This window comes from Cupressus sempervirens, chromosome 5 (genome assembly GCF_028749045.1).
Source record: "Cupressus sempervirens isolate cs-2001-9-10 chromosome 5, ASM2874904v1, whole genome shotgun sequence".
In the NCBI taxonomy this organism is placed as follows: Eukaryota; Viridiplantae; Streptophyta; class Pinopsida; order Cupressales; family Cupressaceae; genus Cupressus; species Cupressus sempervirens.
Window position 1 is genome coordinate 180,112,016 of NC_143122.1, and position 17,258 is coordinate 180,129,273.

Below are 17,258 nucleotides of genomic sequence, written 5' to 3' on the forward strand. Positions count from 1 at the left end.
CATGATAGATTATATCTTGTAAATCAATAATTGTGTGATAGATGTCATTGCATTGACAGTCTATGAATTGTTTGTATAGATATGTCATAGCTTGGTGAATATCAAGTGACACAATATTCAGGAGGCCATTACCTTATAACTATTGGAGTACTTGGTGAATGTCATATGACTTGACATTCAGGAAGTCATTAGTCTTATTATCATGAGACGATATCTAAATGGTGGATATCTTTTGATCGATGATATCCTTATTACTTGTCATTCTTGATATTATGCTGAGGTAATCCCTAGCTAAGGAGTGTTTATGTTTTGTAGCTTCAGTCGAATAACTACTAGTGAACACATGTATATACCTATTTAATATATATGAGATGTATATATACAAATATTATAATAACAAAATTACTTAAGATATATTATGTATATACACATAATTATAAATGTTATGTTAATCACATAATAATGAATAGACGTGTCCCTTCATGGGACATGTCTCTTCTTGGCTTATTCTCCATATAAATGTGATACATCGCTGCCTTTAAAAAGTACATAAATCATAGGCAGAGCAAATACATTTGCAGCATTCCTCTAAAACTCAACAGACATACCTCTTAAAACTAGGTGGAGTTTCTTAAAAATTTCAATCTTGGCCAAATTTCAGGATTCAGCGCACCTTCAGCAATGTTACCTCCCACAATTGTTCCTTACTTTCTATGATGAAATTGAAACTGGAAGAAGAATTTTCAAAAGGTTCTGACTCATTCCATCACAAATCCTTTGATTTCATCTCTATTTCCCTGGCTAGCTTAGCCCAACTCTCACCCATGCCCCTGACAGACTTGACTATCCAGCATATCAAAGTTGCCCAAACTCATCACTTTGACTTGAAGACTTTGAAGGTTTCCACCACCTAAGACCACTAAGCTACTACCAAATAAAAAAGAAGGGATCCCCATTTGCAATGGGGCGATAGTGTGAAAGCCTCACAATAGTTACTCACTCCTTTTCCTATCTATCATTGTTGACTGTAATAATCATTGGTACAATTGACCTCTTCTTGTACATGAGCACTAATATGATTTCTTCCTTTTGGTATAGTTAATCCATTTGTGGCATGGTTACTCAATCCATTTGTGGCATGGTTACTCAAACAATTGAAATGCCTTTAAATTAAAAGTAAAAAGGTCAAATTCAACAAGATCTGGAGAGTTGGATATTACCCTGCTCTTTAGAATATTTCCTTGTATACAACCTTCATTTTTACATCCCATTAGATTATACTAATTTGGATCAGAATGCCCTTGAACACACTGCATATCCTTGTGGGTTTTGATTATTCCCTGCATAAGCAATCTGTACTATACTCCTTAAATATTATCTACACCAATATTTAAAATACCCTTTATTATAGACATGCATCACTGCCTCATTAATGCTCAAATCATTGCTGTTATCCTGAGTCTTAGTTATTCTAAATCAAAACTACGCAATAGAATTGATAATTTAAATAAAAACATCTTATTCCAGTCTCAAAATTATTATAAAAGCATTGATCAATACTTGCAGTTGCAGCTCATTACTCTATATTTAAAAGTTGCACCTATATTAGGCAGAAAACAAGAAATATAGAGGCAGATTAAAATTATGATTTCACATAGAAGGAATGCCCCATTAGATGAATTCGTAGCTTTTTCATTGGCTTATATTTGGATTTTAAGATTTAGCAATTGCAAGGGCATTTGAAATCAAATATTTACATGTTTGAAATGTTAAGGAATTTAATTAAGTCAGCTCTACTTATTTTTATTGAATAATTTTGAAGTAATTTATAAAAGGATCTGACAAGAGTGTCCATACAATTTCTCGTCCTATGTTTAATGAAATTTAAAACCCATCCTAGCTGAGCCTCCATACCTCATATTCTTCAAACTCGTGCCCTTCAATCATGACAATGCTAGGTACAGCTTTTGGAGCAGGATGAAGCAAATCCTGAGCTTCTTCCCATGCCAACTTCAATTCAAACGCATCACCATTCTCCATGCAAAGTCTCTTATTCTTGGAACAAAGATTGCGACTTTTTTTCTTTTCTGGTGTCAACAAGGATTGACTTGAACTATCTTTGGATTTGCCTCCAGCTTTGTCACTTTTATACCAACTAAAGCTTGTGCTTGGAGTATTGACTTGACCTGTCAGAGGCTCTGCAAATGATTCTTCTTTTACATTGACTGAAGGAAGTGTATAGCCTGAAAAAACTTCTGTACTTGCAGAGTTAAGGGCGCTACTGAAAAATGGCCCAATTCCTGATGTTGATGGTTGAACTTCCTAAAATAAGAAAAGAGGACATCAATGCATCAAGCAAATTGTTATGTGCTCTACTTTTCTAACAGAAATATTGGAAAAGCACCCAAATGCTATTGTAATAATCAATAAAGCACACAAAATAATAATATGAAAGATTAAATTGTATAATGAACATATAACCCAGTCAGACTTAAGACAACAAATATGACATAACTTCACATTTCATTACTTTGTAAGTCCAATAAGCAGGAAAGCCAACCTGGTTTAATATAGTATCAGAAGCCTTTCGATAACCCATGACAAGCTTTCCTTCTAGATCAATCCGGCTAAATGTTACTAGTAGAAAACAGAAAAAACATGTCATTTATCTAGACCAAAGCATAAAATCAAAGAAAAAAAGAGCATTGGAATCCATATTGTCACATATATGAGCTCTAAGTAATGACATCTGAACTCTAGCATATTCCTGCCTATTATTTTGAGAACAAGCTGCCTATTAGATCAACTAGTATCTATTGGAGGTTTATTGAGACAACTTGTGATGACAACTTAGCACTCTGCAATTCATAGATAGTCAGCAAATAAGACAATAAGTTATACTACAATCTATTGATAGATAGTCAACAAATAAGACAATAAGTTATACTAAAATCTGTCATAATAGCATCAGCATATTAACGGCAGTATTTGAAATTTGAGCTTCTAATATATTCTGATCTATCGTTCACCAAGTGGTAAAAACAAGGTCACTGGGAGATGGGGAGACTTGGAGGTCTCCGGTACTGGTACTAGTACCGGTACGACAATTTTTCAAAAATGGGAGATGGGGGGTATTTGGAGACTGCAATTTGTTTTTTTGATAGTTTGCTGAGTCTAATACTAAATACAAAATAGTAATATTGTAAAACTAAAAGACTAAAGTAAATAATAATAGTAATATCACATTAATATAGAGTCAAATATTTCAAAACTCAAATAATCACATTATTGTATCTCATAATCATACTTGTTTTCCGAATATTACATATGATCATCATCATATGAGATTGATAATCGCTGACATTATCATTACATATTCAAATTTTAAATGCAACAAAGTACAGTTTGATGCTGAATTGCCAATATGAAAACGAAATGAACAAATTTAGTATAGTAAACAAAAACCAGAAATCTATCTAGTACTAGGATGTTGATGGTACTATCATCTACTCCACAAGGTTGTGATCATCAATCTCAAGATCTTCAACTGTCATTCTCTCCAAAAAATCATTTAAATTGTCATTGGTCTTTACTTTTGCATTTAAAAATATTAAAATGAGGGCTAAAATACATAAAATAATTTAATATTATATTTTAAATTTATTTTTATCCGTAGACTTCGGAGATACCTCAATTTTTGGATTAGAATACTAGGAGACTTCCAAAGACTTCGTCATGAAGTCTCCAACATTTTTTGAGGTCTCCGGAGACGCGAAAAGTCTCCAAAATGCATCTCCGTCTCTGAGACGTGTCTTTTAGGGGGAAGACAGGTCTCCCCGTAACCATGGGTAAAAATTATGAGTTTATCATGCTAATTCAATGTAAACATTAACATACATATAGCAATATGGCAAAATGGCAACAACTTTACTCTCCAGACCTGAAAGATAGTATTTACTACTCAGATCTCTTTTTTGGTATCCATAAAATAGTTAAGTTCATACAGCAGCACATCATGACCAAAGTAACATTGCACTTGAAAGACCTCCTATAAACCCTGAGTAATCATAACCCATATCATTTTCTATGCGATTTCCTAAGTGTACATACATACATGCATAACAAGAATATTAAGCCTTGCCTTGTATCGCATTAATATATTTGAAACAAGGCTTAAAATTCTTGTTATAGGTTTAGACAATTTTAGGTTTTCATTATCCTTCTTATTTAGATATAAATTTTTAACCACAATGAGAGTTTCTTTTAACTTAGCTGCCCATAAATTGGCAGGTCAGTCTCATTTCAAAACGGCCTACTGTTTCAAGGCCAAAAGTATGATTATCTAAACACCTCACAGCCGAAAGCAAAATAGGTTTTTAAAAAGTCCACTCGACTTTTTTGACAATCAATTTTTTTGTTATGTATAATATTTGGTTTTAACCATCCATACTACATTTGACATGAAATAATAATAGTAGTTTGTTTGTCTATTTTACAATTATTGTTTGGATTAAGGTGTCTCAATATGTTTATTATTTAATTATGTATTGCAGTTGCTATGAGGTTTTCACACCATCGCCCCATTGCATATGGGGACCCTCTTTTTGCTTTGGCACTAGGAGTAGTGGCCGTAAGTGGTCTTTGTTGGTAGCATTTTCAGGTCTCCAAGTCTAAGAGATGAGTTTGAGCAAAGTTAGAGATAAGAATGAGGGTTGGGCTAAGCTAATCAAGGTCATGAAGTTGAAATCAAGGGATTTGTGATGAAATGAATTTGATACCTTAGAAAATCCTTGTTCTAATATCAAACTTGCTTTGAAAAGTCAAGAAGAGTTGTGGGAGATATACTAATGGAGACACGCTGATTCCTGAAACTGGCTAATGTCTGAAAGCTTTTAGAATTTCTCAAATTCTAAAATCTTTTTTAGAACTCCTATGAGCCTAAAACCACTCTCAAACATCTTAATAGTATTTATATGACATCTTGATCTAAGCATAAGAACAATGTAACTTATATGTATATGTTCTATTGTTGAAATAATTAAAAACAAGAGGATAATTTTATTATCAATGAACTCTTAAATAGAGTTTACAAATGCTAATAATAGTGTGAACAAAAAAGAAAAGTTTTCTTAATTAAGACAATGTCTAAAAATAGAACTAAATAAGCAAACTAAAAAGAAAGCATAAATGACCATTGACTAGATCTAACTAAATATAGAGACTAAAAATAGTAAAATTTCTAATACCCTCCCTTAATGGTCATTCTAGCAATTACATCAAGTTGGCCCCTAAACTTGATAAACTTTTCTGGATTGAGAGACTTGGTCAGGAGTTTGCAGTGTTGTCCTTAGTGCATACATACTGCAACATCATGATTCCATCTTCAACAAGCTAGCAGATGTAGTGACAATGAAGATTTGCATGCCTGGTCCATTCATGGAACTTCAGAACTCCCTCATTATCACAGAAGAGGGGAGTAGGGCTTGCTTGAGACATAGACAAATCAGCAAGCATCCAATAAAGACAAACTGCCTTACAAGTTTATTTACTATTTCTTTGTATTCAATCTCAGTAGATAAGAGTGAATTTGTCTCATGCTTCTTGCTAGTCCATGTGACTTCACCTGTGCCCAAACTGAAAACATTCCCAAAAGAAGACTTTCAATCATCAATAAAACCTCCCCAATCCAAATTTGTATAACCAATGACTTGAGCATCTTGACTTCTGCCATACAGAATGCCAAAATCAGGAGTGCCCTTCACATCTCACAGCATATGCTTCACAAAAACCCAATTTTCATCCTTTGGGGCTGTTATGAAGCAAGAAAGGTAACTAACAGCACGTCTGGTCTCAAGTCTAGTAGTGTTTGGATAGATAAGGTTGCCCACTAGTTGCCTAAATGTATACTCATTCTCTACTAGTGAATCTAATTTATGGTCAAGCCTAGTTGTCTTTTATAGTCATTCTAGAACGGTCCTCAAGCTATGTCACCATCTCGTTACAACTTTCTCCTTCAAAGGCCTTATGGATATACTTTACTCTGTCTATCCATCTTGATAATTCTTAGGAGAGAATTTATCTCTTCCCAATTCTTATGGGAGAGTCTGTGATCAGAATCTTAGTCCCTGTGGGAGGATTTCTTGGGGCTCTACTTGTCTCACAATTGACTTGGAGCAGCCTCCAACTATGATATTGTCTCCTCACAACTCCTCTCTCCTTAAGGCCTTACGTATATCCAGCACTTCTTTAGAAGATTGTTCTACCTCTCCTAGGCCTTGACAGATGAGATATTTGCCTTGTAGTGGGGTGCCCTCGCAGTTCTCCTTTACTCACTATGTAGTAGGCTTCCTAAAAGCATTTCTCCCCTAACTACCACAACAATAGGGTGCCCTTGGTGGTTCTCCCTCATCTACCTCTGCAACAGAATCCCCTCGCAATTCTCCCTTAATCACACAGCAGTAGAGTTCCCTCGTAGACTTTCTCCCTTAGCTACTAGTACTACAGTAGGGTGACCTAGTGATTCTACCTTTATTGTAGCCTTGGGAACGTGCTAGTAAGAGTGTGTTGTTAGTCATTCTCCCTAAATTACTGCAATAACGGGCTCTTACAACAGTGCTCCCTTATTGCTACTGCAAAAGGATGCCCTTTGCAATTCTCCCTTCATTGCAACCCTTTTTTCCCTCATTTATATTATCTCTTTGAATATTTATTAATTATAATCCATATCAAATTATAAATATATTAATTAGTATTTTTACATTGTTGGATCCTTAGATTGTTGGTGCAGCTATGGTTGGACCTCTCCAAAGCTCCATATTCTTTCCACTCCATGAAAATATATGCATGTCTTCTCAATAAGGTCGTCACATATTAAAGTTGGCTCGTAAGATCAATATCTATGTGATTACTATATTCATCTCCACCTTGTGCTTGTTTATTATTATCATAATATCACTTTAGGCAAGGATTTGGTGTCCCACTCTTGATGTGGATATGTAAGACCATATATTGACACTTCAGTCTCAAAGAAAACCTTCACAACTCCTCATCTTTGTTGTTTACCGTGTAGGATGATAGGATCATGCTCTAATACCATTATATTGTCCCCACTTGTGTTCTCCTGAGATTATGGGGCTATTTCCTTTTAACCTCAATTGCAGGAGACTTCATTCTATTTTACTTTGTATTTCGAAGGGTTTGAATAATAACAATATGTTATTTGTAATTCAATATCAATAAGTGATCGTTATGTTATTGCGTTTAAAATGATTAACCTTGTATCCCTGCACCTTAGAAAACCTTATCCAACTGTTGGGCAGTTTATCAATATGTAAGATCATGAAATGTGTTTAGTGTAGTGCTTATGTATCCACTTCAGATGGCTTTTCAATAATTTTTTAACTGGAGTGTATGAAAAACTCCCATGATCAGATTATGGAATTTTCATAAGAAGATCTTAATCACTTTTATAATCTAATTTGTATCAACTTCTCCTAATTGAATGAAATTGGTTGGCATCTTGTATTTGGTTGATTAAAGAATAGGTTGTATCCAAGGGCATATCCCATGTAGTCGGTAAATAATTGTAAATGAGCCGATGGGTAGGTTAGTATGCATTATTTGTTATGTAACCGACTTGTGCCTGACGGGTTCCTTCGGGAACCTTCTGAAAGGCCTTTCGGTGAGTATATATACCCCCTTCGGGAAGCATTGTAATCATCTTATCAAGCATAATATAATCTTTTGGCATATGTGAATAATAGGAGTTTTGTTGTTTCTATCTATTGCCTGTATGCATTGATTTCTTTACCCAATACAGTAAACATTTGGCGTCATTGCCTGATGGACCTGGTAAGATGACAGACAAATGAAGACTAAATGCCTAATTAGTTGAACAAGAATAAGAATAAGCTAAAGAATGAACAATAATAATAAAATAATAAATTCAAACTCTTCAACTTCTTATTCTTTCCCTCTTATTTCCTTCTTTTAAAAATTCGATTTGATAAACATTTGAATAGCCTTCTTTGTAACTAAAGGTAGTCGAAGAGCCAAAACATCTTTTTAATAGTCTCTATGATCGTATTTTGATATAGTCTATTCTCTCTGCTTTCGGTGGCTCTCTGTTCTCTGCTTATTCGTTTACACAAAGGGAGGAGAATCTGATTATTATTGCCGATTTTATTCACTAGTTTTTCATTTTCCATTTCATATTCACACTTTCCTGATCCGCAGGTTCTGAGCAAGGAAGGGCAAAGTTTATCTTCCGGCCGCGGAGAACTAGGAGCAGACTGTGGAATCACGTAAGAAATACTGAGTCCGCTGAACCTTGTTATGAATTTGTTAATATTTTATTTCATAATGCTATGCCATTTAGGTGTCATATTTTTCATGAAAACCAAATACTATTGCCAATATATTACAAACTGAATCGGGATAGGCATTATACATATTTCTAGTTCATAGAGTGTTTTTTTATATCACTGTTGTTCTTTAACCATAAGCTTGTATCAACCATGAATATGAAGGATAGAATTGTAATGATAACCATGAACCAATAATCCTGCCCAGAATTTAATTCTTCCATTTATACCCATACGGAGATGAAAGTAATATCATCCAAACACGGAGGAATTCACTGGCAATGATCCCATTAAAAGTGAAGAGGTGTAAAGCAAATATAGTGGATATAAACTCACAAGCACCTAGGAATCACCGGCATGGTAGCCTGAAATGGTGAGGAGGTGTAGAGAGTTTGCACAAACAAGAATGGAATCAAATTAATTAAATAATAGACAAAATATATAATAGCTCATGCATGTTCCGGTAATGAAATATGTTGTCAAGTCGAGTGGTGGAGATCAGGTTTCCAAACCCAACTTGAAATCCTTGGCCAGGGTAGAAATAGGCAGATGTGCTAATCATGTGATCTTCTTTGTTTGTCTAGATGCTTCAGTTGTTTGGAGATAACTGATGGGACACTCAAACCACCTGATTACTCAGATGGCTGGACTTATGAACATCCCAAGCCCAATCTCGAGGTAGGGAGGGCTATTCTATTAAGTTAGGATGTGTAGGGATAAGTAATGGTCCGCAATTGGGAGTTAAGCCTATGTCAGTGCTTCTCCTCTCACCAATGTCGAGGTTTGGACAACAAGATAAAGAGAATTCTTCATAACTGTATGTTCTTGTACATTTACTTTTAGAAATATGAAAGCTTAAATAGGTAGTGTAGAAATATATCCATGTTTAAAAATAGTGGATGTTACTTTATTTCAATTAAGCATGTTAGATAGATTTATATGATATTAATCATTTATTTATTTCCTTACATACGTTGATGTTAAGATGCTATGGATTAGTTAGCAGTTACTTCTTTCTAGTTATAGTTAGTTAAATGAGATCATAGTCTTGTGAAAGGACTTTGCTGTTAGATGAATATTTCTTTTACAACAATTCAAAAAAATTGGTATGTGACATATGGTATTAGAGCGTTGGGTTCGACACTGAACCTAGGGCACTCTACCCTCTTGAAACCTGAAAGAATTATGGGTTGACTATAGGATGCAAGTACGTAAAACATCCCACAAGAAAACTTGACACCCCATCTTTTCCTATCTCATTAGAAACATGACTAAATATGACTACACCTGTTGTTCAATACCCCAAGATAATGAAACTCTGAATCAGGCAATTCAACGAATGAAGAAGAGTCAAGTGGACTCCTGCTAGCAAAGCAGTATATAGAAACAAGCTGATTGAAAGTTGGAATGCTCGACAAAGCAACCCTCTCTTACGGTTTCATAGATCTTGGATGGTGCGAGATATGTATGAAGTCCTACAAAGCAAGACTAAATGTTATGTTGATGTAAACATTCCTCAATAAAGGAAGATTTTGTAAATAAGGTTGCTCTTAGTGAAGCAACAGAATAATAAATTATATTAAATTATTTGAAAATCATGTGTTGTAAAGCTTTTCTTTTTAGATCTCTTCTTTTTCCACATAATTAACACAATTGTAAACTAACAAGTGGGAACCATAAACATAAAGATGAACAGCAACTAGAACAATGTAAATCAAGATATAATATGCGAGAACTCTTAATCTTCTAATGAACTGCTACTCCAAATCTTGCAAGAGACACAACTAAAGTTAGAAACCATGGAAAAAAGGATGAGTGAAATGGCAACCCAGATAGGGCAGAACCACAAGGAAGCCCAAACCACAACACCTCCAAGAGCGGAGACAGAAGTCTCTAGACATAACAAAACTCCCTCTCCCAAGCAATCAAAAAAACAAAAGAAGAATGAGATAGTAGCTGATTTATCTACAGACATTAAGAAAATAAAATCAGCTAAGTTTTCTGGTTCTGAGTCCGAGGAGGAAGCAGAAGCATGGTTAACTAAGATGGAACAATATTTTGAGATTAGGAATTTTTCTGAAACCTCAAAGGCAGTTTGGGGAATATATCATTTTACCGGAGAAGCTACAACCTGGTGGGGAAATACCAAGGTTGAACAGAACATTAGGACCACTGAGATTACCTAGGATAAATTTGTGAATATATTTCAGAAACGTTGGCTGTCGCAAACCTCTTATGATCAGAAGCTTTTAGATTTCCAAAACTTAAAACAAGGAGACATGTCAGTGCATAAGTACTAGGAGAGGTTCATGCGACTGCTTAAATATGTGCCACCTTATCAACAAGCTACCAATTTGAAGATAAGGAAATTCATCATGGGATTGAACAATAGGATGAGGAGCTATTGATGTTCTCGCTCCCTGAACCATGGAAGAGGCCCTAGAGAAGGTTGTTCAGCAAGAACACAAGATCAAAAAGGATGACTCCATCTGAGACAACAAAAGGAAGACAACCTGGAATTCAGATGGTGCTAATTTCGGACCTCAGCAAAGCAATTTAAGGACTACAAAAACAACAAACCAGAGTTAAAGAGCAATGGGGCAAGGGATGCCAAAAGCAATTATTATACAAATAAAAACAACAGGAATAATTAAAAGAAGGGACCACCAGGAGGATGTTTTAACTGTGGAGGAGATCATTTTTTAAAACAGTGCCCCATTAAACCCAACGTCAGCCAACCACAGTGACCACCTTTACCATAGCAGCAACAAGTTTTCTAGTAAAGGATTCACGCAACTTTGGATAATAGACAAGCAGAGCAGCAAATAGGCCCCATTGAAAGTCCGGGTAAGATTTATGGGAACCCTATGTCTACATTAATTGATACTAGAGCATCTGAATGTTTTATATCACCTAGGTTGTTAAGTAGGTTCTCGAAAAGATCTAGTTTTATGACAAAACCATAGACAGTCAAGTACGTGAACCAGTCAAGGGCTAAGGTGGAGCAATGCCTATTGGAAGCTCAGGTTGACTTCCCGAACTTCACCACGGAGTTGAACTTATATGTAGCACCCCTGGGGTCATATGACATTATCATAGGAATTAACTGGCTCAATGAACATAAGGCCAAAGTAGATTGTCTTGCCAAAACTGTAAATTGTGTGGATGATCAAGGCAGACCAACAAGCATTTCAAGGATTAAACATGAAATTAGATCGAAACAGATTTCTACAATGCAAATTAAGAGATATAGGAGAAAAGGCTGTGAGATTTTCGCAATTAGGATTGAGGATACAAGGGAACCTAAAACCATCACATATGGGGATGACTACATTTATAAAGATGGAGAAATTAGGAAAAAGTTAAAAGAGTCCTTCGAAGAAAAATACCCTTATTTGAAAAATTATCAAGATGTGTTTCCTAAGGAACTTCCTGGACTACCCCCTTCCCGAGCATTTGATTTCACCAGACTTGATACCAGCAGTGGAACCCATATCCCAAGACCCGTATAGAATGACAACTACAGAATTAATGGAATGACAAATTCAACTTCAGGATATGGTAGATAAGAAGTTGATCTGGCCTAGTGTCTCACCATGGGGAGCCCCAGTGTTGTTTTAAGGAAGAAGGATGGAACCATGATATTATTTATAGATTATAGGATGCTTAATAAAGTCACCATCAAAAACCGGTACCCATTGCCGAGGATAGATGATCTTTTTGATCAAATGAAGGGTGCGACAGTATTCTCAAAAATTGCCTTAAGGTTAGGGTACCATCAACTTCAAATAAAAGATAAGGATATACATAAAACCGCATTCAGAACTAGATATGGACATTATGAGTTTACAGTGTTGCCTTTCAGGTTAACCAATGCCCCAGCAGCTTTCATGAATTTAATGAGCAACATATTTCAGGATTGTCTAGACAAGTTTGTATTGGTCTTTATAGATGACATTTTAATATATTCTAAGAATGAAGAAGAACATCAGAGGCACTTAGAAATAGTTCTACAAAGATTAAGAGAACACGGGCTATATGAAAAATTATCTAAATGTGCTTTTTACCAAAGGGAAATTCAGTATCTAGGGCATATTATATCAGCTCAGGGTATAGCAATGGATCCATCTAAGATAAAAGCAATTAAGGAATGGCCCGTACCTAGAAATGTATCCGAAGTTAGGAGCTTTATGGGGTCAGCAGGGTTCTATAGAAAATTTGTTAGAATTTTTTCAAGAATAGCCTATCCGATCACTTCACTTCAGAGAAAGGGAAAGAAATTTATTTGGACAGAGAAGTGTCAATCAGCCTTCGAGATTCTGAAAAAAAAAATTGACTACTGCACCTATTTTGAGGGTACCTAATCCACAAAAGCAATTTGTAGTTATAACAGATGATCCGGAGAAGGATTAGGGGGTGTGTTAATGTAGGATGAACAAGTCATTGCTTATGAATCTAGAAAACTGAAAAATTATGCACCCCATGATCTTGAATTAGCAGCAATTGTGCATGTCTTACAAATGTGGAGACATTACTTAATTGAAAAACCTTTTGAGCTTAGATCTAATCATCATAGTTTGAAGTATATTTTCACCCAACCAAATTTTAATGCTAGACAAAGAAGGTGGCTGGAATTCTTAGCAGATTATGAGTTCGACATAAGTTAAATTAAAGGTAAGGAAAACAAGGTGGCAGATGCCCTAAGCCAAATAGGACACATCTCGGCAATAACTACTGTAAACTTCAAGTTGAGGGACCAAATTTTACGACACCTGGAGCGTGATGAGTTTTATACAAAAATCAGCTTAGCTCTTATCAGAGACCTGCAGGATCCTAAGTATTCAAAGTTTATCTTAGAAGAGGATGGATTATTAAGATACCACCACAAAATCTATGTGGCCAACAACCCTGAACTCCGAAGACTGATTTTAGGTGAATATCACTCAGCTCCATATTCAGGACATCCGAGAGTAACGAAAATGTTATTTTATATAAAACCTCTATATTTCTGGAAGTGGATGAAAAGGGAGATAATCGAGTATGTAGCAAGATGTTTGGAATGCCGGAGAGTAAAAGTAGAACATCGATACCCAACAGGCTTGTTACACCCAAATGAAGTACCCGAGTGGAAATGGCAAGTAATATCCATGGATTTCGTACAAGGGTTACCTATGACCCGAAATCGACACAATAATATTTTGGTCGTGGTTGACAGATTGACTAAGGTTGCTCATTTCATGCCAAGGAATTTATCTGATGGAGCACATGAGATTGCCCATAAGTTCATAAAAGAGATTTTCAGGTTGCAAGGAATTCCGAAGAAAATTATTTTAGATAGGGATGCTAGGATAACTTCCAAGTTCTGGCAAACATTATTTACAGATCCGGGAACCAAATTGAACATTAGTTCAGCCTATCATCCTGAGACAGATGGTCAAACAGAACGGGTAAATCAAGTATTAGAAGATCTCCTAAGAGTATATTGTATGGACCAACAGTGCCAATGGGAAACATAATTACCCTTGGTAGAATTTGCATATAACAACTCCTATCAGTCCACCATTAGAATGGCTCCCTTTGAAACCTTGTATAGTTGTAAATGCAAAACTCCAATAAGTTGGAATCGGTTAGAAGATAGAATCATTGTTGGGCCTGAAATGCTTCAAGAGATGGAAAAGCAGGTAATCTAGATTTGTCAAAGGTTAAAGTAAGAAAATGACAGACAGAAGAATTATGCTAATGCCAAAAGAGCACCTAGAGAATTCTCAGTAGGGAAGAAGGTGTTACTAAGAGTTAAGCCTCAAAAAAGTACTATCAAGTTTGGCAAGAATGCTAAGTTAGCCCCGAGATATGTGGGACCCTTTAAAGTTCTAGAAGTTGTGAACCGAGTAGCTTACAGGATTGTTTTACCACCAACCCTTGCCAGGATGAATGAAGTCTTCCATGTGTTATATCTTAAAAAGTATATTACCCATCATGAACATATGATTGATTGGAAATTATTGCAAGTACAAGAACCAGGAGTGGTAGAGGTAAGACCGCTCAGAATACTCGAGGTACGTAAGCGATGCTTACAAAATTGGACGTAACACAGTGCAAGGTCCAGTGGGACCAATATGTTGAGGATAATGCCACCTGGGAGGATTATCATGATATTTTTCAAAGATATCCCTATCTCTTCTCTGAAATTGAAAACTGAATGTTTCCTTTTCCTTTCTGTATAACTAATTAAGTACTACTTAAGTTTGTTATTATGTTCATCAAGGACAATGAAAATTTTAAGGGGGTGGGTATGTTACATCCCAAATTTTGCCCTAAGTTTTAAATTGATCATAGCTGTTGGTATATCAATTTATTTCTTTCCTGATCATGTGAAGTGAGTTAGTTAATTATAGACCTTGTATCAATTTATTTCTTTCCTGATCATGTGAAGTGAGTTAGTTAATTATAGACGTTGTATCAATTTATTTCTTTCCTGATCATGTAGAGAGTTAGTTAATTATAGACGTTGTATCAATTTACTTCTTTCCTGATCGTGTGAAGAGAGTTAGTTAATTATAGGCATTGTATCAATTTACTTCTTTCTTGATCATGTGAAATGAGTTAGTTAATTATATACGTTGTATCAAATGATAATGAGTTATTTCATTCATGATTATGTGAAATGAGTTAGTTATTATAGAAGTTGATGAAATCTATAACTGTCACTAAATGATCGACAATGGTTTTAATGATTAATATATCTTTGAATTAATGTCTTGGCGAGAATGTTTTGTTCAAGTGATTATGGGAAGAAGGCTGAAGAGAGGGGAAGCATTGCTAAACGGGATCATCGGAAGAGGATGGTCAATTAGTCCAATCATCTGAATCGACAGGTATGACTTAGGACTACCTTGGAAAGGATACGAAGACTTGACAACATATTGCATTGTGGAACCACATGAGATATTAGAGAAACAATATACTATAAATTAAAAATAATATAAATTAAAAATATAATTCATACCTTTGAAGAAATTATTATTTAATTTATTATTTAATCATTATTATACACTCTCAAATACGAACATATGTATATAAAAATAAGATGATGCCAATAATTTATGAAGTTAACCTAATGATGCCACTTTATCAATACATACACATGAACTTTTATAAAAATGAACAATAATAATAAAATAATAAATTCAAACTCTTCAACTTCTTATTCTTTCCCTCTAATTTCCTTATTTTAAAAATTCGATTTGATAAACATTCGAATAGCCTTCTTTGTAACTAAAGGTAGTCGAAGAGCCAAACTATCTTTTAGAGTCTCTATGATCGTATTTTGATATAGTCTATTTTTTCTCTGCTTTTGGTGGCTCTCTGTTCTCTACTTATTCGTCTACACAAAGGGAGGAGAATCTGATTATTACTACCAACTTCATTCATTGGTTTTCCATTTTCCATTTCACCTTCATGCTTTCCTAATCCACGGGTTCTGAGCAAGGAAGGGTGAAGTTTATCTTCCGGCCACGGAGAACTGGGAGCAGATTGTGTAGTCACGTAAGAAATATAGAGTCCGCTGAAACTTGTTATGAATTTGTTAATATTTTATTTCATAATGCTATGCCATTCGTGTGTCATGTTTTTCATGAAAACCAAATACTGTCGCCAATATATTACAAACTGAATTGGGATAGGCATTATATAGATTTCTAGTTCATAGAGTCTGTTTTTCATATCATTGTTGTTCTTTAACCATAAGCTTGTATCAACCATGAATATGAAGGATAGAATTGTAATGATAACCATGAACCAATAATCCTGCCCAAAATTTAATTCTTCCATTTATATCCATATAGAGATGAAAGTAATATCATCCAAACACCAAGGAATTCACCGGCAATGATGCAATTAAAGATGAAGAGGTGTAAAGCAAATATAGTGGATATAAACTCGCAAGCACCTAGGAATCACCGGCATGGTAGCCTGAAATGGTGAGGAGGTGTAGAGAGTCTGCACAAACAAGAATGGAATCAGAGTAATTAAATAATAGACAAAATCTATAATAGCTCATCCATGTTCCAGTAATGAAATATGTTGTCAAGTGGTGGAGATCGAGTTTACTAACCCAATTTGAAATCCTTGGCCAGGGTAGAAATAGGTAGATGTGTTGATCATGTGATCTTCTTTGTTTGTCCAGATGCTTCAGTTGTTTGGAGATAACTAATGGGACACTCAAACCACCTAATTACTCAGATGGCTAGACTTATGAACATCCCAAGCCCAATCCCAAGGTAAGGAGGGCCGTTCTATTAAGTTAGGATGTGTGAAGATAAGTAATGGTTTGTGGTTCGGAGGTTAAGCCTATGTCAATGCTTCTCCTCTCACCAATGCTGAGGCTTGGACAACAAGATAAAGAGAATTCTTCATAACTATATGTTCTTGCATGTTTACTTTTAGAAATATGAAAGCTTAAATAGGTAGTGTAGAAATATATGCATGTTTAAAAATAGTGGATGATACTTTATTTTCAGTTAAGCATGTTAGATAGATTTATATGATATTTAAGTAATCATTTATTTATTTCCTTACATACGTTGATGTTAAGATGCTATGGATTGGTTAGCAGTTACTTCTTTCTAGTTATACTTAGTTAAATGAGATCATAGTCTTGTGAAAGGGTTTTGCTGTTAGATGAATATTTGTTTTACAACGGTTAAGAAAAATTGGTTTGTTACATCTATGCTGCATTAGCTAAATTTTTACCAGCATCCTCCACTTATCTATGGACATCCCCCTCACCCTCCCTAGTCGAATTGTGTTTGTTGTTAGCCCCATTTTGTTCTGTCCTCTTGAAGACAACTTCCTTTTTTAAGGGGCTGATGTAATTGTCCAAGTAATAAAAGTAAA

The 17,258-nt window shown here is 35.1% G+C and overlaps 1 protein-coding gene across 3 annotated transcripts in view; it reads right to left on the reverse strand.

The window, feature by feature from the left end:
• The window catches only part of LOC149555004 (B3 domain-containing protein Os07g0679700-like), a 93,287-nt gene that overhangs the window by 38,629 nt on the left and 37,400 nt on the right, over positions 1–17,258 (reverse strand). For all 3 annotated transcript variants that reach the window (XM_089829034.1, XM_089829033.1, XM_089829032.1), the window contains exons 7-8: positions 2,561–2,637; positions 1,915–2,322 (exon numbers count right to left, since the gene is read on the reverse strand). In XM_089829034.1, the coding sequence (XP_089685160.1) occupies positions 1,915–2,322; positions 2,561–2,637 (485 nt within the window). The remainder of the gene's footprint in view (positions 1–1,914; positions 2,323–2,560; positions 2,638–17,258) is intronic.